Raw genomic sequence first — 22,874 nt, forward strand, 5'->3', positions numbered from 1 at the left:
AAAGTCTTGATTATTTGTTCGTGATGTTTTATGGATAGATACTTCATGGTGTGATAATTGCTGTATCTTTCAATAATCATTGTTATTTAACTGGGCTATGTTTCTTTTGTTACTAAAGGGGTCACATAAAAACGAGAAGCTCAAGGTACCACCAGAAGAGATTAGGAAATTACGAAACAGTCCTCCATCATCTTATAGAGTCAAGTTCGAGTCTTTCACAACCATGATGGATTTAGTCAAGGATGGATACTACGAGTCCCGTCCTTACACCATTGGTGAATTTAATTGGTAAGTGCACTCTTCATCAAGTTCAATTATTTTGGTAGCTTATATGTGTTTTTAATTATGACATATTTTGGCTTTAACAAATGTTAAAAGGACGTTCCTAATCTACCCAAGGGTGGGGATAAAGACTACACATATACCTCATATGTTTCTCTTTATGCAAGAATCGATGACTCCAACATTATCGACTCACAAGTCGTGTATGCGGAGATAAAGTTTTTCGTCTACAATTATATACACAAGGCGTATTATTACTACCAAGGTAGGTATGAAATCTTAGATGATCCATTATACATATAACCTAGTTATTTGTAGTGTTACTAGAGTTTAAAATTTTATGGTGAATGTTGTTGAAAAAACAAATAAAAATAGAAATCTACTAAAAACATTTGTATTTCTTTATAATACTTACTACTTCTCTAATGATGTGATATTTATTGAGAGACTATCAATATATAGAGATAGTCTTAGTCTAGTGTTATAGTTACTACCTTTGTGCAAAATATAATGGTTTAGAGTAGAGAAGATACACATGAAACACAATTAACTTTGATTATTACGAAATTTACATAGCTCCCTAGAGAATAAATCTAAACATAGTGTTTGTCTTTTTGTAGACCTTGAACCGATCATGTTTCATTCGTTCGAGACGAAACGGGGAGTGAAACAGTTTCTACCAACAGCGTGGTTCACGGCACAATGGGCATCATATGGATACATTTCGGAGGGCGGTGAATGTGTGTTTAGAATAGACGTCTTCGTTGCTCCACCTTTTAACAAATGGGAAAACTTCTCCTATGATGAAAATATCAGCAATCCCATTTTTAATTGGAACATCACATATGTCTCTACCATTCATATCGACCCTTACACATCCGAACCATTCTCTTCCGGAGGCAGAAACTGGTAACTCTCTCGCTCTCTCTTTCCACATGCACATATTACAAACACACACTTTGGTATATATTTAACAGTGTTAATATATATATATATATGTGTGATTTTAGTTAGGGTGTCGAAGGTGTATCCAAATGGATATGGTATTGGAACGGGTAATTCTTTGTCACCTTACTTGTTGAGTGAGTCTAATGGAAATGATTATGTTCGAGCTAAGCTACAAGTTTTGAATCAGTATTCATCCAATCATGTGGAGAAACAAGGTCAGAGCATGGTTCTCTAAATATCATTTCGTTGTACTATATAATGTTATAAGAAGTATATGCATATACGTATTACACAATGAAATATACTACTTGTTAACATGCTATAAATTATTAATGAAAGCAATTATATTATTGGTACATCAATATCGAAAATATGTTATTTTTAATGTCTTTGCTAAAGATTATGTTTTAAGGTTATAATTATCTATTACTGATGTATAGTTGCATTTTGGATACAACAAAATCATATTCAAGTACTCTCAAATTTTAGAATAGCTAATCCATGTTTGTTTTAATAATCCGTGTGATTAGTTTTTTTCTTTCTATTTGTACAAATTTAATTTGTTGCTTGTTTTTTATTATAGTTGAGGGATGGTCTAATGTAGCAGAAAATGGATGGGGTTTCGATAAGTTTATATCTCTTTCCGATCTTGAAGATAGAACCAAAATTTTCGTTGTGAATGATTTGCTCAAAGTTGAAGTCACGATCATGGCCTTCTCTAAAACAAACTCCATCTAATTTGGGTTTATGATGAGACCGCCCAAACAAGCTACATCAAATTTCAAAATAATGTCACTCGTGAGAGAGATATAGTGACAAATTTGAGACATTTTATCAGTTGAGCAAAAGCCATGCGTGGCTACAACTTAATGTTTGTTTTGTAATTTATGTCTTAATAATAAATAGCTTTTTTATCCTTTCTAAGAGTATATATCATCCTTTTAATTAGGCTTGTCCATTTGTAAATGTTACCAAGATCTGTATCAAATCCGAACAAAAAAATGTAAACTCATATTCAATCCAACTTGTGGAATATCTGAATGGCATGTAGGGTGGTATTTCGGATTATGAGTATTATACCAATCCAACCCGTAATTGAACATGTATCCAAAACAGTCCAAAAACCTGGAAACACTGGAAAAACAAATTTGAATATCCAAATCAGTACCCGAAAAGTATTCAAAGCCAAAATATAATTGAAATACTTGATTTCATGTTTATTTTGATATAATATTTAAAAATACTTGTACCGAAGTATTATTAACAAAACATTAAATAAATTTGGACCAAAATAGATTTTAGATAGTTATAAAATCTATCAGAACCCAGAGTATAGCAACTGAATCCGATCCAAACCTATATACAACTTGAATGGGACGTAGGAAACTTAATCTGAAACCCCAAGACTAAAACAACAGATCCAAACATGTTTGTCTAGAGTTTGAAAATTAAAAGTTGATCGATTTTTTTGTGGATTATGCAAATACTTATACTTTGATTTGTAAACTTTTTGTAGATTGATATAGATTTTTCATGGTTTTGCATTAGCTATTTTATGTCCTCCCTTTTGTAAAGCAAATATATGTTTTTTCAAAAAGTTTCCAGAAATGAAACTTTCCAATATAGCATGTTTATTTGTTTTGTCACAAATTTTATTTGTTTATAAAAAAAATAATAAGGATACACATATAATTATTTTAATATGATAAAAGAAATATTATATTAATACTATTTTAACTATATTATGTCTGTCTAGAAAATTTTGTGTTATTTTAATTTTTATTTAGTCACGAAAACATCATTGATGAAAAATATAAGTATATACTAAAAAAAAATACATAACATATTTGGACATATAACTTGAAATGAAGTTGTATTATATATATATTAGAAATATTTATTTTGTTATTTTCATTTTTATCATATGGATTTTGAAAATCTCATACATATACATGATATTTTGGAAGTTGTGTCTTATGAGTAAAAATGTTGAAATTTCATCTTCCTATAACACTATATTTAACTAGATTTAGAAAATTAACAATAACTAAAAAAATTTCGAATAACAAGTGATTCAAATGGCTTTTATAATTTCAAGTCAATAACAACAGATTTTATTACCATCATTTTAAGAATCAATGAGCCAATTACTATGACATTTCCAAATTTTAAGAATCCATAAGAACTCATCTACCCAAAAACTCTCACTTTTATATAATGATTAACTAGAAACATGTCCGTGCTGCAATGCAATATTATATTTGAATTTCCTGAAAATTTAGTTTCAACAAAAAAATGTTATAAAGATGATATATATAAATTTGTAAAATGATACTACTTCTAATTTTACTTTTTAACTCATAAAACTTATAAACATTTGATGCATATGTCTTTCTAGTTATAAACTTCACATAAACATTCAAATACAACCATATCAACCTAACTCTAGCATACTCTACATAGGAGAAATGAAGATTATGTTCAATAATGCACTTAGACCATCTTCAACCCACTTCTATAATAGTGATCTTTAGAATAGAAAATAGAGATGAATTTTTTGCTCCATTGTGTTCCTCTGTAGAGGAATCTATTGGAGCAAAAATTGAGAAGTTTCCTAAGATAGTCTTTCTTAAGTTTTTGTCACAAAAATAGTCATTAATGAAGAAAATGACCAAAATAGCTCGTAATGAAGAAAATGTATTTTTACCCTAGGGTTAGCTAATCTAGACTTAGGGTTTAGAGTTAAGGGGTGGAGTTATGGGCATAGTGTTTCAAATTTTTAAAAAATAAAAAATTTAAATTTAAATTAAAATTTTTAAAATAAAAAGGGGCTATTTTGGTCATTTTCTTTCTTGAGAACTATTTTTGTGACAAAAACTTAAAAATGGCTATTTGAAAGAATTGTCCGCAAAAATTTCATCTCTAGTTTTTTCTATATTTTAAGATCTCTATTATAGAATTAGGTTGGAGATGCCCTTATCTACCATATCACGAAAACCACTCTGGTCAAATTAACATTCTTGGTTGTAGTTTTCCCTATCCAATAACCAACGAAAACCACTATGGTCAAACATTCTTGGTTGTAGTTTTCCCTATTCAATAACCAACAAAGCAACTACATCCCCCTTACTAGGCATCCTGTTGCATGCTAGTGAATGTTGATTATAGCTGGGCGTACATGTCTTTTGTGATTCATAGGCATAGTATATTGTGCAGTGATTACATTTGGTTCTTAACCTCCAAATCACCATCAACACCTTGATGATCATTGCGAAATTATCCCAAACTATTGATGTTATCTTCCTTGTTCCTTGACTTGAATCATCCATTGAAGAGAGAGAGAGAGAGAGGGAGAGAGAGAGAGAGAGAGAGAGAGAGAGAGAGAGAGAGAGAGAGAGAGAGAGAGAGAGAGAGAGAGAGAGAGAGAGAGACTATTCCGCTTCATATGTAAAAGTTTTTTGTGTGATTTCTAGTGAAAAGTTTTTGGTTTTTAATGCTTTATTAGTCAGATTTTGCTGGCTATATTTTGATATGTACATGCTATATAAATACTCACATGTTGTGTATATATAGGTTAAGTCATGATTAGAGGCATGTACCTCATTACGAAACTTCTGCTTCATACATAAAAGGAAGAAGGAGCAGAGTCATCACGGTCATTTCCCGTCGTTTAGAGTTGGGCCTCACGTTTGGGCCTTTTTTCCATTCCCGCAAATTTATAATTATTTGTGTATTTTGTATGCAAATCGCTCAAAAAACAACACAAACATTATACATGCTACAACACAAAAAAAAACATGAAAAAGTTATAAAACAACGTAGGTTTGGTTTTACGCAAGTGTCTTGCTAACCCGCTTTGTCAAAAACCATCATTCTCATCTGCTCCACTATATCCAATATCCAATTCATTACTTCTGGTCTTGATAATGTTCAATTTTGGCGGCCCGCATCCGTCCCTTGGTGGATTTAATGGACCAGGCCCCACAGTTTTTTAATTCAAATTGTTAGTACTAATAAAATGAATGGAGCATGTGAAAGCACCCGTATCATGTATGAGGTTGGATTCCAAGAGATACAATCTCTAACAGATTTAGGATACAAAGGTTATTAGACGTTTTAGAGTATTTCAGCCAGAGTCAATCGTTGTGATCATGATGTGAAGAGAGTATATCCATCCAAGGTGTTGTACACGTAGAACCGTCTGTCAATTCGAGCATTACGAGGAGAGCTGCATCGTGGAAGCGTTGTTTTCAATATCACATGTATTGCAAGTATTTGATAATATAAAATATTAGAAATTATATGATGATATATTTGAGATTTGATCACTGTTAAAAAAATGATTGGAACCAAGGTTATAAATAAAAATATAATTTTTGAGAAAGAAAATACTCTTTCCCTTTCACAATGTAAGTAGTTTAGACTAAAATCACTATTATTAACAAAATTGGTACTTTAAAAAAAATAATATTTAATTAATTAGTTCAACCAATTATAACAAAATAATATTTAATTAATTAGTTCAACCAATTATAACAAAATTGATATTATTTTATTGGTTACACTATATCCCATAAATGTAAAAGTTATCTAGATATTTGGAAAATGCTTACATTTTGAAACAATATAATTTTCTTTAAACTAGTTAGTTACGATAAGAAAGGGAGGGAGTATGATTTAGTAACAGAAAAGGGAAAATGATTAAGCTTGGGCCCATTTCTAAAACCTTTTGGTCCATAATGATCCATAGGGCCTCACATGTAAATCTCTCTCGACCCACTGTAATTGGTACCGGAATCTGTCGACGTCAAGGTGCACTTTCTAGCATAGCTTTGTACATGGTTCGCAGGAGTTTCTTCCATGGCGAAAATAGCAGAAGGGTCAAGATACCAGCTTCTCCTCTCATGTCCTTATGGCCTCTCTCTATCTCAGGTTAATCGAATACTCTCTTAAAGTGTTATTTTTTTAATAGTTTTCATTATCAAACTGTCTTGGTTGTTTAAATGCTAAAGGTGTCGGTGGATTTCTCGAAATCTCATGATCGGATTCAACATCCAGATCACGATCTTGAAGATTCTATTGCACAGGTGCGAACCAGAAACTCTGATCGGATCTCATTTTGTAATTGGCAAAGATTACATTTCTTGTTTAATTATGTGAAACCATAAACTCTGGTCGGATCTCATGTCCATGGACCATGGGTGTGTTTGATGTGATGAGTTGCTCAAATGGTATGTGTCCTTTGCAATTTTAGGCTTGGGAGCAGAGAACACAGGGCAATTCGTCATTGTTCAATGGACAAAAATTCAGAGTAAGCATATGATGAGAATGATCAAGATTCATCGTTGTCTATTTGGACTTTCACATAGATTTTTAATTTGTTTAGTAAGTTTACTTACTCCTAGATAAAATTTTCAGTTTGGATCATTTTGTTTAGATGGTGCTGCTGGTACCAACGAACTCCCACACGTCTGCCTTCGCCTTGGCCTGACTGATTACAGGTTTCTCATTTATCTCTTTTTTCTTTCTTATTGTTTGCATCTGACCAGACCTCTAATTTGATCGATTTCTTGGTTTCCTGGACATGGTTTTCAAGGACTTTTGTAGGAACGAATTTGAGCTCTCAGTGGGAGAAGTTCCTTGTTACATCACAAGGTACACACCGATACCTCTAATCTCCGAGGTAGTTTTGTTCTAGTTTAACACAATAGATAGTTTTGTTCTCTCTCTCTTACAGATGACTGTGTAAGATGTCGACATACATCAAGTCCATTGGGTAATGCTGCGGTTATCGAGACTTCTGACCAGAAGATTATTGTGTTACGCCGGAGTGATAATGTCGGGGAATTTCCAGGTCACTACGTGTTTCCTGGTGGCCATCCAGAGGTATATGCAACTACATAAGGCATCATATTGTCTCAGTTTCTAACTCTTTTTGACTTCTAAACTTTGCAGCCGATGTCAGTAGGAATTGATTCTCATCAGCTTGAAAAAGATGGAGAGGGTTTAAACAAGAAGGTGACTCAAGAAATGTTTGACAGCATTACTCGTGAAGTTGTGGAAGAAACTGGGATACCAGCATCATCCCTTGTAAGCTACAAGGATTTGTTTTTGTGTCGTCTCTCCTTGAGGAATATTTGGAATGCTACCTGATCCATCTTTTATACAATTTTCAGAGCTCTCCTCTCTTTATTGGAATCTCTCGGAGGGAGTTGAATGTGAGACCAGCAATGTTTTTCTTCATCAAGTGTAGTCACCATTCAGATGACATTCCGAGACTATATTCTAGTGCTGAAGATGCGTTTGAGTCAACACAGCTCCACACTGTCTCTTTGGTTAGTTGAACTTCTTCAATCCATTAAACATACATTCTAGAAAGAAAGAAAACAATCGTTTTTACTTTCTAGAAGTGCTTTGATCCGATCAGCAATGACTGTAATTTCTCTTTGTGCTGATCAATCAGGAGGTGCTGAAGACAATGACATCAAGAATGCCAGGTTGCCACCATGGTGGCTTTGCACTCTATGAACTGTTGCTTCAACGTCTCAAGAGCACTAATGGAACGCCTTTAACATCGACCTAAGAGGAACGAACTTGAACTTACGATTTTGTATGTTGGATAAGTGAACTCAGTTGCTCATTAGCAATTTGACAATGTACTAATGGTATTAAGCGCCGGGATGTTATGTTATTACTTAACTTTCTAGCAAATTTGCACTATTTGTTTACATGATGATTCGTAAGCTTATTATATATCTGAGCACGGATACCATTTGTATTGAAGGTAAGAGGGTCCTCTGTTCATATAACTAACCAAACGAGATTCTTTCATTTCATTTTAATTAGACACATTGACGATAAGGGTTCCATAAAAGCTACAACAAGGATAACAAAATCGTTCAAAATCTCACACAAAACCACATGGATCCAGGCTTCTAAGTTCTAACCAGCTTTGGAAGAAGCTCCTTGGCTTTGTTGGAAGTTCTTCCTAAAAAATGCAGACAAACTAGCCGTAGCAGCACGACCGTTCTCTACACACAGGAAGTAGTCGTCCACTGAAACAAAACAAAAACAGAAGCGAGATGTTATTAGATTATGCAGTGGTTGAGAAACAAACTCCTTAAAACAGCACATCAAACAAATGAAATGTATGATAGACCACATAGAACGTGGCATAGTGAAGTCTATTCATGAGAAGTTATAGCATGTACCTGACATTACTCCATGCGTAACTGATGTAATAATACCATGCTCTACTGGCTCGCCTTCCACTTCCGGAAGAACAGAGAGAGTTGTATTTGGAAAGACTAAATAAGCAAAAGCCGTCATTTTCTGTGCATTGTAGTTCAAGTAAAAGTTTAGCCAATACACATATAAGTAATGGGAAAACAAGATTTGTGTAATTAAACCTTTTCTTCAAGCTTGTTTGGGTCGAGTACGACATATCCACTATCAGCCAGGCAACAACATACAGCAACTGAAAAATAAAAATAAAAATGTTGATGAAGCAATTCGAAGAAGAAGCACACACAAAGTGAATTAGGGAAGAGCATAAAGTGTCAAAAGATGTACCAGCGAGATGCTTCATAGGTATTCCAGCATCTACAAGAGCTGCACATGCTGCGTTTATGGCACACGGTAGAAGCTAAAACAAAACTGGATTAAGGAAACCAAAGCTGTCTTTTAAATCAATGCAACAAATATTTAACTAACATATATATACACCATCCCTCAAATCAGATGAAATTCGTATAGCGGATTAAAAGTGGATGACAAGACAATCGGTACATGGTTGTCGAGCATTGTAAAAGAAGGATACAGAACCATCATCATGTACAACCTGCACAAGAAAGCAAATAACTGAAAACATCAGAGACAACTCAAACTGATATTCGTACAAGACAGGACAGTAACTTACAAAGGCAAGAGGCATACTAACCTGAATGATGACGGAGGTGGTGGTATTTGGATTCACGGTCAGGACACAAATACTCTGTATCGTCTTTTTCAGTATCATCTCAAACTCCTTTTCGGCTTTTCCTACAATCACACAGAGTAAATAATCAGTCAGAAACATACCAAAGTGAAAGCAAGAGGGATACTTTACTATACCAATCTGCCCGGATTTAGGCTTCCAAATGACTTCAAAGCAAGCCTTCTCAGGGTTCTCGTTCTTCCTCGTTCCAGATTTAGGTCCATAAACTGCAGCTAGAACTTTTGTATCCCCTAATATAAAGACAAACGAGAAGCATACTCATTAGAAAGTTGAGTATAAAATTTTGAAGAAAGCTAGAGACAAAAAAGAAAAAAAAAAGTTACCTTGGGACCAGCTAGCAGAGCCATGAGGACGATGAAGGATGTTACGGGAACAAGCAAGGGGTCTCAGCTGATTCGGCGTTCTGCCATCTTCTCTGTCAATCTCCATTGCTTCAATTGTTAACGACACAAAAAAGTAGTCAAATTTCTGAATTCTGATACTGAAAGAAACATAACTAAAAAAATCCTGTTTTGTACATTCGGTGTAGGCTTCTTGTTTACAGAAACAAAAAAAAAAAGCTCGTTCTTTCAACTAGACAGTACACGCTATGTCGCAGACAGAGAAAATATTGAAACAAAAACTATGTGTCTCTGACTATTGAAAGTTCACAGCATTAAGAGAAGAGAAACATAGATAGAAGAAGAGATTCTATGAGACTTGCTACCTCAACTTAGACCGGAGCTGGAAGCTGGGAGAAGAAGCTAAAGACAGAAACCAGAGGAGAGAAAGCAGAAGAAGAACGTTCCTGCAGAAATATTAGGGCTTCTTCTTTGGTTCGGTTCACTTTCAATCAATTTAAAATGTTACAGCGTGTACCGTTAACTGACCGGTCCGGTTATTAATAATACCGGTTTAATCAGTAAACACGCTGAGAATAAATACTTGATCCGGTGTTTGTGAACAGAATCAATTTTTTTCCCGACAAAAATCATCGGACGGAAAAATCCTACGATGGATGAAGAGTTGTTGGAATTGCAGCGACAGTTCGAGTTCGCTCAGCAGGTGAAGTCAAGCGTCAGATTATCCGATCGAAACGTCGTCGAATTGGTTCAGAAGCTTCAGGAGCTTCGCGTCATCGACTTCGATCTCCTCCACACCGTCACCGGAAAAGAATACATCACTCAGGTACACTTTTATGAAATCCGCTTGTTGCATGATGAAGTTAATCGGGAAAAAATGAAGTCAGATTGTTTGATCGAGCACGTTCTATTGATTCCTCGCAGGAGCAATTGAAGAATGAAATCGCCACAGAGATCAGTAAACTGGGCCGTGTCTCCGTCATCGATCTGGCGGATACGATCGGGGTTGATTTGTATCATGTGGAGAAGCAAGCACAAGATGTGGTCTTGAGTGATCCAGGGCTAATGCTTGTCCAGGGAGAGATCATATCACAAAGCTATTGGGACTCAATCGCAGAAGAGATCAACGAGAGGCTCCAAGAATGCAGCCAAATCTCTGTGGCTGAACTTGCTGGTCAGTTACAGGTTGGCTCTGAGTTGGTGCAATCCGTTTTAGAGCCTCGCCTTGGAACTTTGGTAATGCCAAATCTTTTCCTCTCTCTCTCTCAGCTCTCTTCCAGATTGTGTTTTTGTGAATGAAAGTTTTTTTTTTTTACATTTTTCCAATCCGTTTTAGGTGAAAGCAAGGCTAGAAGGTGGACAGTTATATACGCCTGCTTATGTAGCACGTGTTACCGCTATGGTTCGAGGTGCTTCCAGGGGTATCTTTGTTCCTTCCAATTTGTCTGCTTTGTGGGCGCCTTTACAACAGTTGGTGCAAGAAATGAATGGATCTAGTGGAGTCGCTGTTGAGAATGCGTTTTTTCAGTCTATATTTAACCGTCTGCTGAAGGAAGAGGAGATGCTTGGATCACTACGTGCTGGCACCCATTGGACTCCTTCTGTATGTCCTAAAGTTCTAATCTTTCTTGGTCTCTGGCATCTTATGTATTACTAATTGCGACAATATTCAAGATTTCATGAGAGGACTCTTCTTGTTCATCCTTTGCTGTTTCCCACATTCAACTACTAGTCATTAGATTATTAACTTTGCAGTTTAATTTTTGGGACAGGTTTTTGCAGTTGCTCAAAAGGAATGCGTAGACTCTTTCTTCTCACAGGTTTTTTTTTTTTTTGTCATTCTCTCTGAAATGGCCTCATGTATGAGTCCGTTTATTAAGTAGTTGGGTGTAGAAAAGGTTTAAACTTGAACTTCACCAGACTGCAGTTTTAGCATGTTCTGTTAATTATTATTCCTTATAGAAAAGTGAAGCAACGCTTTGGTGATTTATTTTCTTCCGTTTTGCTGCAGAATTCTTATATTCCCTATGAGACCATGCAGAAGCTTGGGATTTCTCAAGCCGTGCAGTTCTTACAGGTATTAGATCATGTTAGTTTAACATAAATTTTCTCTAGTTTGGGAGTATCATGTTGCCTCTTTAATTTTCATCTCATTATATTTTTTTGTTATGTGACATGTATAGTCTAGATATCCAGATGGTAAACCTTTATCTGCAGCATTTATTCATTCTTCGATGATTGAGATGCTGGATTCTACAACCGAGGATGCTATTGAACAAAACAGCTGGTGAGGCTTATTGCCCGTACTCTTTTCCCCTCTGTCTACGGTGTTTGTGTGCTTTTATGTGTTATACTGTCTCTATCACGTTGTTACTGAAACCTTGTTGCTCGATTCAGGATCGATTCCCTCTCTGTATTGCCTGCGTCATTCACATCACAGGATGCAAACAAGATTCTGCTTCTTTGTCCCTCCGTCCAATCAGCTCTCAAGGTGGTATTTTGATCAAATTTGATAACTAGTCAGTGCTCTTTCGCGACTGATTGCTGATTTATTTTTCTATTCAGGCTGAGAAAGCACTTATCCTGGCTGAATCCTATGTCATAAGCAGTGGGTTCATAAAGGTAATCATATGAAATGAAGGGTATTATTAGTAGTTTCGTTTGTGTTTTCCAATTGGCTTTCTCTATCTGAACTATGACTTAGCTTGAACTACTAATATTCAGGGCATATATGATCAAATTGAGAAAGAGGCAGAAGCTTTTAGCATCCAAGCTTCTACTGCTAGTCTGATAGATCATCCAAGCAAATCTTCAGAGTCGCAAGAAAGCATACCTGCTAATACAGATAAAGGATCAAAGAAGAAGAAAGGCAAGTCTGCCAGCATGAAGACAGCAACCGTAGAAACTGTTCCAGATGATGAAGAGGAAGCCCGTCCTAAATCTAAGAGAAACCAGAAGAAAGGCAGGGATTCATCCTCGTCACAGAAGTTGGATGCGAAAGCAGGAGGCAAGAAAGAGTCCGTTAAGGCGCAAGAAGGTAATAACTTTATCCCCCCAGACGGATGGGTGATGAAAAAGATCGTCGACTCTGTGCCTGAGTTTGAAGATGAAGGTACATCTGAGAAAGTCATTCTTTTGCATTCATACAAAATTACGTAGCGATTGTCCGTGTGACAGTAACTATGTTGTGTACTGCAGGTGTGGAGAACCCAGATTCAATTCTCAAGCATTTAGCTGATCTTATGAGACCGATGCTCATTAACTCATTAAAGGAGAGAAGAAAGAAAATCTTCACAGAAAATGCAGATAGAATGAAACGCTTGATGGATGATCTTCAGAAAAAGCTTGATGAGGTTGGACCCAAGTGCTTCAACTATAGTTTTATATTTTTGGACAATCAATGTATATCCTGTGTTACTCGCTTTAATGGCTTTCCCTTTGGCAGTCGTTTCTAAATATGCAGCTGTACGAAAAAGCGCTAGAGCTATTTGAAGATGACCAATCGACTTCAGTAAGTACTTTCAGTCCATTTTGAAAGGCCGCACTTGCTTACTAAAGAATATAATGTATCAATTTCGTTTCTTCTGGTCCTAGGCTGTTTTACATAGGCATCTGCTGAAAACAACAGCAGCTACAATTGCTGATACACTACTTCATGACTTGGTAAGTCAAAAATAAAGTGAGCTTCCTAGGCCATTTTTTTAAAGATTTAACTAGTTAAGATGTGATTATCAAAACAGGACATCCTCAACAAGTTGAAGAATGGTATTGAGGTTGGAGATTCCAAAGCTCAAGATCCAGTTTTGCTGGAGTCTTTCGAAAGAATGGCCCTTGTATGTGCACTTGATCAATAATTTATCTTAATACTTTGTTTTTGCACTTTATATTCTAAAGTAATGCTAGCTGATTCTTTTCCTTTGTGACAGGCTAAAAATCTCAACGGTTCACTCTCGAGAAAGGCCCTTGCATTAGTTGAGGCCTTGGAAGGGAAGGTTGGATCTTTTATAATGCAATTACGAAAATAACTGCCCTTTATTTTAAAAAGTAGTAGACTGTTCTCTTTTTCTCTACTCCTGTCCTGTGGTTGACAAACTTGATACAGAGTTATTCTGTTGGAATTCTGATGGGAGTCAGTAAGTGAGACAAAAGGATTATGTGAAAATATAGCTACTAGTTCATATGGAATCTTTAATTCTATTATTTAGGCTCGACTAGTTCTATAAATTCCTATTTCAGCTGTTTTCCTCTACATATATAGTCACTACTTAAGGCATTATTTTCGCACCTTTGGTTTCACTTTGATTTTCCTCGTGAATAAAAACTAAGCTCCATTGATTTTGGATTCTTTGTCTCAGCGTGTAGACGCATTCATGACCACCTTCAGAGACCTGGCAGAGGAAAGGTATATTGAATCTTGTTTATCAAGATATCTCTGATGCAAATCCGTTTAGATTCCATTGGACTTCGATTGAATGTTAACTTCATTTGTGCAGTGGATTGGTCTTGAAAAAGCTTGACAAGAAACTGGAAAGAACTCTCCTACATGCATATCGCAAGGTGTGTACGACACCCTATCGTTGTTTCAGTCTACATATTAATATGATCTAGTCACTTGTTTTCTTCTCTTGGCCATGTTTTTTGTACTTGCAGGATTTGATATCTCAAGTTTCTACCGAATCAGACCCTGTTGCACTTCTCGCCAAAGTTGTCTCTCTCCTCTATATTAAGGTATAATAAATCCATGTTTTGTGTAACTACTCTACTTAGAACTCAATGGTTGGAAATTTGTTTTACAGGCGCACAATAAAGCTTTACAAGCCCCAGGTAGAGCTATTGCTGCAGCTATTTCACACTTGAAGGTAGACATTCATAAGTTGACAATCTAATATAACTTCACTCTCCCCGGAACATCTATAGTTTGAGTGCAAGCAGTTACAATACGCTGACCTTACGTCTATATCAACCTTGTAGGATAAACTTGATGAATCTACGTACAAAACTTTGACCGATTACCAAACAGCAACTGTAACTCTTCTTACTCTGATGTCGGCTTCAACCGGAGAGGTTTACATCTTTCTCCTTGTGGTCAACATATACATATATTCACTCAAGTGAATGATCTCTTAAAGCTGTTCCATTCACATGTACAGGAACATGATTGCTCAGCAGACAGAATCCTCAGCAAAAGGGAGCTCCTCGAGAGTCAAATGCCTGTCCTTAGATCCCTTGTCCTGGGAGACTCACAACCACAACAATCTTAGTCTCAACGAAGTTAGATCTCACAGGCTCCTCATATGTTCTGCTGATATACTATACCAAAACGTAGACAGTATGAGTGACCGTCACAAGTCTTGTTTAATCAAGTTATGACCTGTGTTAAAAGATTTTCGTTGTTACCGGTTGGGAGATTTTATCTTTCAAGACACTTTTTTATTAAGATTTACAGATATTATACATCCAGATCCATATTATAAGGAAAGAGAAAAACAGGAAAAAAGCAAGAAAATAACACACTCCACACCCATTATTTCACATCATCATACTTATTTATCTTGTTTTATCTCTGATTTTCCATCTTATTTAGCCGGAGATGTCAATAGACTTGACCTCAGGCTTCCTCTCAGGCATCTTAGGCACCGTGACCGACAACACACCGTTCTCCATACTAGCTTTTACTTCTTCTACCTTCGCGTTCTCCCGCAACTTAAACCTCCTCATGAACTTCCCACTTGACCTCTCCACACGGTGCCACTTGTCATTCTTCTCTTCATTCTCGCTGCTTCTCTCTCCACTTATCTGAAGTATGTTGCCATCTTCAACCTCCACCTTCACTTCTTCCTTCTTCAGCCCCGGCAAGTCCGCCTTGAACACGTGCGCCTCTGGTGTCTCCCTCCAGTCCACTTTCGCGTTTGTGAACGCTGCCACGTCCTTGGAGGTTGTGTTTGTCATCCCTGAAGGCGTTGAGAATCCTTCGAAGGGGTCATACAGGTCTAGCGAGAATGGGTCGAACACGTTTGTTCTTCGGCCACCGAAAAAGCTTGGGATTAGAGACATCGTTTCACTGCCCAGAAAACTAAGATGCTCTTTCACAAGTTTGTTCTCTTCTACAATTTTGCTTTGCTTCTCTTTTGTTACTTTGATGGTTCTGAAGCCTCCGTGCCTTTGCGTATATATAGGGAGAGACAGAGAGCTAAGAGATAAGAGAGAGAGAACGTTCTGCAGGTTTCTTTAAAAATCACGATTCTTCTTTTCTTTATCAGTGTCGGTTTTCAGCGTCGTTATCTGATTTCTCATGCGAGTTCAAGAAGTTTCAGTGCACTGCCTGCAATTTCATTTTTGAACTAGTCGACATCATGCCGTTTTAAGCTCTAAACCTCTCCTCATCGACCCCATTTATAGGGCTTAAGACTGTAAACTGTATTAGAGCATTATTATTGGAGGGTTCTTATATTCCGTTAAGAACCCCCATCTTAAGAACCCTCTAATAATCATGGTCTTATCCAATTGGTATAACTTATAAGTTCAAAATTTTTCAAACAAAAACTAGGAGATTAACTCCATATATCCCGTACACCCCTAAATAAATTCTCACTGTCCCCTCTCTATTCTCTCTACCGTTTTATCTTTGCACTCTTCAAACTAGTCTTTCATTTATTTCTCTAGTTAAATAAACCGAACATAATTCAACCACCTACATGGTCCATAAAGCAACTTTAACCAATCAGATTTCTCCTGACCTACATGTCTCCTTCTTCATCGTACAACCTCTCTTCCTCTCATCCTTCATAAGTGATTTTTGAAGCTAAAAAAACAGGCAATTCAGGTTCGTTTTCGATGATTTTTTTTTGTGACATTACATTTAAATATCGTGTATAAGATGGGTAACATTAAAAAGTAAGATTTGATGAAAATTATGAGAGATTAAAAACGATTTCAAAAACTGTTTATAGATTTTGGGTATATTTTATGTGTGTTTTGATGATTTTCTGTGTTTAATTTCATTTAAGATGAATTATACATCATGGGTAATGTAAAATCCTAACAATATCGTCTTAAAGCGGATTAGTTAGTACAAGGATAACTTCTGGGTATTATTGGTATACCTAGTTTTACTAAAGCAAAAAAGCTTTACTGGAAATATTATGATTACTATATTGATATTTCTTACTAGTATTTCTAGTATTACTATGTATAGTACTGAATAAATTAGTATTAGTAAGAGAAGATTGTACGGTGTGAGAATTAATTCTAAGCATCTTAATAATGATAATTCTAATGATATTATACTTATTTCAGGAAAATGCAAAAATCCGCATTGCATAATCATTTGTTTTGATTATGGTGGATATTATATGAAAGTTGGGGCTAAAATAAAATGGATCTCGGGAGATGGTGGAGGAGAAGATGAAATTCACACAATTTTGTTGAGGAAATCAATGGAGAATATCACTTACTCTGGTTTGATTGAGAGTATTTGCAGAAAGATAACGGTAGATGAATCTAAGGTGCAAGTGAAGATTAGTTACTTTCCAATGGTATTGTATTCGTACAAGCCATCATACATCTGGAATGATGAAGACATTTTTGGTTATCTATTGCAAGTAAATCATGAGAAGTGTAGAAGTGTTCTACATGTGGAGTTCATCAATGAAGAAGTGCAACTTTCAAAAGAAGATGATGAAACTGACAGCTTTGTCGGTCTATCTGATAAAGAGGCTATAGAGGCTGGTGATGAGGATGGTACTGAGAATGATGAAACTGATGTCTATGTCGGTATATCTGATAAAGAGACTACAGAGGCTGGTGATGAAGATGGTAATGGTGGTGTGCTCACTTTTCACGAAGACATTGAGATGCATGATGGTGTTAATCAGAGACAGGATGATGGTATGGATTTGGTCATAGGTCAAGAATTTATAACCAAGGAGGCAGCAAAAGTTCTTATTCAAGCGGCGTCATATCAGAAATCTTTTGAATTTGATATAATTAAGTCGGATACTAAGAGATTTGTGGTAAATGTCGAGGAACCAAAGATGGGTGCGAGTGGTTTGTGCGAGTTGCAATGTTAAAGAATTCAGATATTTGGACGGTTAGAAGTTACATCAAGCAGGATACATGTTCTGTCGTTACAAGAACACTGCCTGATAGAGAGGTTGGTGATGAAGATGGTACTGAGAATAACGCAACTGGTGATGAAGGTACTGGTGGTGTGCTCACTTTTCACGGAGACATTGAGATGCATGAGAATTTCATGGAAAGAGATGAGCATGTGTTTGAAGATACAGAAGTAAGACCACGAGTTGTCTATCAGCCATGGGATGATGGTACAGGTTTGGTTTTAGGTCAAGAATTTAGAACCAAGGAGGAAGCAAAAGTCCATATTCAGATGGCTTCGCATCAGAAATGTTTTGAGTTTGATATAATTAAGTCGGATACTAAGAGATTTGTGCTTAAATGACGAGGAGCCAAAGACGGCTGCAAGTGGTTTGTGCGAGTTGCAAAGTTAAAGAATACAGATCTTTGGACGGTTAGAAGTTACATCAAGCATCATACATGTTCTGTTGTTACTACAAGAACACTGCCTGATAGAAGGAAAGGCACATCACAAATCGTTGCATCTATTTTGGCTCAAGATTATCCTGGTACATTTGACACACCAGTTCCCAAAGTTCTGATCGATTTGGTTCATCGAAGGGTTGGTGTGCATGTATCATGCACCTCAGCATGGAGAGGAAAAAGAGAAGCTTCTAATGAAGTGCGAGGAAGTCCAGAACAGAAGAGAGTTTTACTTTATTATACTGTTATATGCACATGCTGGAGCAGACGAATATTGGCACAAGAACACGTGTGGTAGTGGATGAGGCCAACAAATTTAAGTATTTGTTTTTTGCCCTGGGAGCTAGCATAGAAGGGTTCAGTGCGATGAGGAAAGTCCTCATTATGGATGGAACACACCTCAAGAATGTTTATGGTGGAGTTCTCCTTGTTGCGACTGCTCAGGATCCTGATCATCACCACTACCCAATTGCGTTTGGTGTAGCAGATGGTGAGGATGATGAAAGATGGATATGGTTTATGGAACAGTTGAAATCAGTGATATCCGATGTCTCGGGATTGGTATTTCTTTCAGATAGAAACAAAAGCTTGATCAAGTCAGTACGTCTTGTGTTCCCTGAGGCCGAACATTGGTATTGTATATGGCATTTGTCTCAGAATGTTAAAGCCATGTCCATAACAACAAAGATACTTATGCGTTCAAGTTTAGAGAATGCACACACGTTTATACGGAGGCTGAGCTCAAGTACCTTTATCATGCTTTTCGTAGGAAGTATCCTAGTGCAGCAATGTATCTTGACAAAAGTGTTAAAGAGAAGAAATGGACTAGATGTTACTTCAGAGGAGATAGGTACAATGTTGACACCACCGATTCAGTAGAATCTTTTAATGGTGTTATTAAGGAAGCGAGAAAGTACACCTTAATACCAATGTTTGATGTTATCATTGCAAAAATGTCTGAATGGTTTAACAATCATACGAAGGAAGCAGCTGAAATACCATACACACCGAAGCTTGTGCCTATTTTGGAAACTGAAATGTCTAAAAGATGTGTTGATGCGGGGTTTCTTACGGTTGACAAATTAAACAATTTCCATCTTGAGTACAGTGTGCATGGTACTGACGGAAAGGTTTATACTGTTGATATGGCTAGGAATACTTGCAGTTGTGAGCAATTTGATAAAGACAAATACCCTTGTGTGCATGGAGTGGCTGCTGCCACATTCATGACTGCGGCAGCGGGAAGGGAACTCCATCTATCTGAGTATTGTCAAAATACTATTTGGTGGAGCAATGGGCTTTGGCTTATCACAGGACCATATATCATGTTCCTCATATGTCTGATTGGGTTATACTAAAAGATGTTAGAGCAAAGAAAATACTTCCTCCAGATTTTGAAAAGAAAAAAAGAAAACCACAACAAACAAGATTTCCATCAGTAAGAGAATCCCGAGGAAGAGGAAAAAGAGACAGAGGGGGAGCTAGAGGAGCCAGAGGAAGAGGCAGAGCCAGAGGAGGAGGTATGGCATCGTATTTTGAATGTGAGAGTGGTTCAGGTACTACCTAGGTTTTACTGGAGTTTACTTAGCTTATTATGTGAAATCTGGACTACTTGTGATTTCTGGTTTTATTATCCGAAGAAACGGAAAATACCAAAAAGTTCAAATTCACAGCTAATAACATTGATTCAATTGGCCTTTTTCTTGAAATTTTTTTGTATTTAACGTTTTCAATCCGTATGAGAGTGCTCATTTAATTAATCTATGTATAATTTGGAATACTAGGTTTTACTGGTTTTATTATGTGCAATTTGGAATACTAGGTTTTATTTGTTTTATTATGTGCAAATTGGATTACTAGGTTTTACTGGTATTATCATGTGCAATTCGAAACCAATATATATCACTAGTTTATGTGTAATTTAGACTATCTTTATATGATTATTTTCAATTCGTAGGCTACGTATATAATAAATATATAGATTAGACTATTTTTGTTAATTATTTTCAATAGTTTAAGAAAATCTTAACGGTTTCCCAAAAAACTTCCTTAACTTTCATTGTTAGTATGTGAATGATTAACAATATAGTAAGTAGAATTTTACAAAATACATATTTCTAGTAAATTGTTTATGTAAATATCTTCTTTGACGATAATAATAGGGTAAAATCATTGGTTCTACTACCAAACCTTCATTTTTTAGATGGATTTACTAGAAAAACGTAAAAATTGCCAAAGTATTACTATGTGTATGGTGGTATTACTACTACCTTGAAGATTGCGATAGGTATTACTAAGTGTTAAAAATAATATTAAATATATTTATGACGGCTGGACGTTTTACATGTGAAATGCATTTTTAATTCTTTTTTTAACTATATATATATATTTTAGTGTTTTACATGTGTTTACAAGTTTTTGGTATATCCTTTTTAGTGTTTTTTTGGCGTAATAAACCCAGTAAATCTAGTTATTCATCTTACTCATTTTTGGGTATAGTAACACCTGTAAACTTAGTTTTCCAAACCTGTTGCAACACACCAAGATTTAAACATTCAAAAGCATTCTACTACCAAGTTTTAAACATCCAAAATACTTAACATTCTACTACCAAATTTTAAACAAGTTTTAAACATAAAATCCTAAATACATAAGCCTAAGGCTTTGTTTTACGCTTCTTCCCCTCCGTGAAAGGAGTCTGCACCCACTGTGATTTCCTCTTTGGTCTGCCATTCTTCTTAGATTCAGCAACAACGACATTCTTCCTTGGAATGCCTCTCGGTTTGCCATACATCATTGTTTTCTCCTTGCACCTATGCATGATCCAAGGACTCAGTGCTTCCTTGTAAACGACCATGATCCACCTTTGATTTTTTTCCTCAGTATATTCCTCAACAATTTCCCCAGCATGTTCCTCGATAACTTCCCTAGTTTGTTCTTCAACAACTTTCACATCCTCTTCTTTTTTCTCTTCTTCCACAACTTTCTCCCTGTTTTTTTCCTCTAGTTCCACAGCCTTCCTTTTCTTTCTCTTCTTCCACAACTTTCTCACCTTTTCCAGGTTCTTCCTCCATAGGCTTTGTCACTAGTCTCCTCGCAGCCATTGCCTTAGTCCTACCACGTGGTGGTGTGGTAGTTCCCTCTGTCTGATTCCCACGTGGTGGTGTTGGGGTTTCATCGGTTCTATTCGTCTCAACCCAAGGCTCATTGTGATCATCTTTGGGAGTTCCCTCTTTCTAATTCCCACGTGGTGGTGTCGGAGTTCCTTTTTCTATCTCTGCCTCCCGAGCCTCAGATTCCACCACTTTTTCTATCTCTGCCTCATCAGTCTCACTTTTCTCCTTTTCTTGCTCCCTGGTTTAAGACTCTTTCCCTTCAACTTCTTCTTCTTGATCCTCTTTCCCTCCAACCTCTTCTTGATCATTTTCCCCTTCAGCCTCAGATTCCACCACTTTTTCTTCAATTTTCTCATCATCCTCACTGTTCTCCTTTTCTTCCTCACTGGTTTCAGCCTCTTTCTCTTCACCTTTTTCTTCATCTTATTTCCCTTCAACCTCTTCTTCATCAGCTTCAAGTTCCTTCCACAGTTTATTAGCTTGTGCTCTACTTCTCTCCTTCAATTGCTTCAACTCATCAGTCTCACTCTCACTCTCACTGTCTTCCTTGTCTTGCTCACCAGCCTCTTTCTCACCCTCTTGCTGAGCATTGTCATCAGCCTCTTTCTCTTCACCTTCTTCTTCATCACTGTTTTCATTTTTTTTTCTCAGCCTCTTACTCAGTATTCTCGATGTTATCTTTCTCTTTCTCAGCGTCTTGCTCAGCATTAGCTTTGTCCTTCCCTTCATGTGTACCATAGTCCATATGATCCCACTGTCAAAAATCCATGTCTTCACCGTGACTCTGCTCCACCTTAGTCTCAATAGAAGTTAACCTTCCTTTTATTTTCTTAGCCCTTCTTCTCAAAAGCCGCTGGTTCTTTTCAATATCACTCATCCTTGAGCCTAGAGACTCCAACTTTGTCTCCACCGTTAAGTTAAGTCCAACAAATCCTTCTCCCATGAACTCCAAAATCCTCTCTTCCAGACCTTGCAACCTCGAATCTAAACCAGAATTAAAGGATGATCCTTCTGCAAACATCATCTTTTCTTTGTCTTTCTTTTTTGGCAACACTCGTGCAGCTTGATCTAACTCATATAGCTCTTTCCACCAAATATTCTTCTGCTTCACATTTAACCAGTAGTTCCAAGTATCAATTGGGTTGCCCTGACGGCCATACTCTCGCTCCTCATCGATGATACGAGGCAGCATAATTTGCTCACCAAAATTGGAACCAACACACTGTTAATAACCTGAAATTAGAACAATAAGTTAGATCAGTTTAAATTTCTGTTCTACTAGCTTCTACTATAACTATATACATGTACCTTTGTTCCTCCAACAGCAGCATATATTTCTTCCAAAGGATAACCCTTAAGACTGGACTTGTAAACCGATTCTTGCACATCCTTGGACAGTCTTCACTAGCGTCGTCTGAATAGATTCTAAACGTTTTCCCCAGATCTGGAATACATTCAAAAGCCAGAACCTAGTACATCCAGCGCACAGTGTCAGATTAATTTCAATTATATAACAAATAAAAATTTACAAAACTATATGCTTTACCTCTAAAGGGATTATGAAACCATGAAAGGCGCATGCATCTTTCACCCTTCAGATGGTTCATAACATGCTTAATCTCCTTTATTGCATCC

At 36.5% G+C, this 22,874-nt stretch overlaps 5 protein-coding genes across 5 annotated transcripts; 3 read left to right on the plus strand and 2 right to left on the minus strand.

Moving 5' to 3' along the window:
- The first annotated feature begins 489 nt into the window (after nt 1-489).
- On the plus strand, nt 490-2,061 carry LOC106356400 (probable inactive serine/threonine-protein kinase fnkC). Its single transcript, XM_022697803.2, has 3 exons — nt 490-1,191; nt 1,297-1,445; nt 1,814-2,061. Exons 1-3 carry the CDS (start codon nt 917-919, stop codon nt 1,966-1,968), a joined length of 579 nt encoding a protein of 192 aa, XP_022553524.2. The 5' UTR covers nt 490-916; the 3' UTR covers nt 1,969-2,061.
- A 3,905-nt stretch (nt 2,062-5,966) lies between these two features.
- Nucleotides 5,967-7,966, plus strand: LOC106407328 (nudix hydrolase 9). Its single transcript, XM_013848205.3, has 9 exons — nt 5,967-6,162; nt 6,243-6,317; nt 6,485-6,541; nt 6,649-6,731; nt 6,827-6,885; nt 6,968-7,116; nt 7,186-7,320; nt 7,407-7,565; nt 7,694-7,966. Exons 1-9 carry the CDS (start codon nt 6,091-6,093, stop codon nt 7,811-7,813), a joined length of 909 nt encoding a protein of 302 aa, XP_013703659.1. The 5' UTR covers nt 5,967-6,090; the 3' UTR covers nt 7,814-7,966.
- Nucleotides 7,967-8,036: 70 nt separating this feature from the next.
- LOC106407409 (exosome complex exonuclease RRP46 homolog) lies at nt 8,037-10,068 on the minus strand. Its single transcript, XM_013848290.3, has 9 exons — nt 9,933-10,068; nt 9,550-9,657; nt 9,343-9,456; nt 9,170-9,270; nt 9,050-9,070; nt 8,803-8,875; nt 8,640-8,707; nt 8,442-8,562; nt 8,037-8,285 (listed from the first exon to the last, which is right to left on the minus strand). Exons 2-9 carry the CDS (start codon nt 9,653-9,655, stop codon nt 8,173-8,175), a joined length of 717 nt encoding a protein of 238 aa, XP_013703744.1. The 5' UTR covers nt 9,656-9,657; nt 9,933-10,068; the 3' UTR covers nt 8,037-8,172.
- Nucleotides 10,069-10,148: 80 nt separating this feature from the next.
- On the plus strand, nt 10,149-15,027 carry LOC106407491 (E3 UFM1-protein ligase 1 homolog). Its single transcript, XM_013848391.3, has 20 exons — nt 10,149-10,393; nt 10,492-10,803; nt 10,904-11,170; nt 11,340-11,387; nt 11,579-11,644; nt 11,751-11,854; nt 11,965-12,058; nt 12,133-12,189; nt 12,292-12,679; nt 12,766-12,920; nt 13,013-13,078; nt 13,162-13,230; nt 13,308-13,400; nt 13,494-13,559; nt 13,923-13,969; nt 14,061-14,124; nt 14,218-14,295; nt 14,364-14,426; nt 14,539-14,631; nt 14,718-15,027. Exons 1-20 carry the CDS (start codon nt 10,220-10,222, stop codon nt 14,826-14,828), a joined length of 2,415 nt encoding a protein of 804 aa, XP_013703845.1. The 5' UTR covers nt 10,149-10,219; the 3' UTR covers nt 14,829-15,027.
- LOC106407579 (17.6 kDa class I heat shock protein 3) lies at nt 14,976-16,704 on the minus strand. The gene has a single exon (XM_013848483.3). It carries the CDS (start codon nt 15,619-15,621, stop codon nt 15,148-15,150), a length of 474 nt encoding a protein of 157 aa, XP_013703937.1. The 5' UTR covers nt 15,622-16,704; the 3' UTR covers nt 14,976-15,147.
- Between the last annotated feature and the right edge of the window lie 6,170 nt (nt 16,705-22,874).

Source organism: Brassica napus, chromosome C3, assembly GCF_020379485.1.
Source record: "Brassica napus cultivar Da-Ae chromosome C3, Da-Ae, whole genome shotgun sequence".
Lineage (NCBI taxonomy): Eukaryota > Viridiplantae > Streptophyta > Magnoliopsida > Brassicales > Brassicaceae > Brassica > Brassica napus.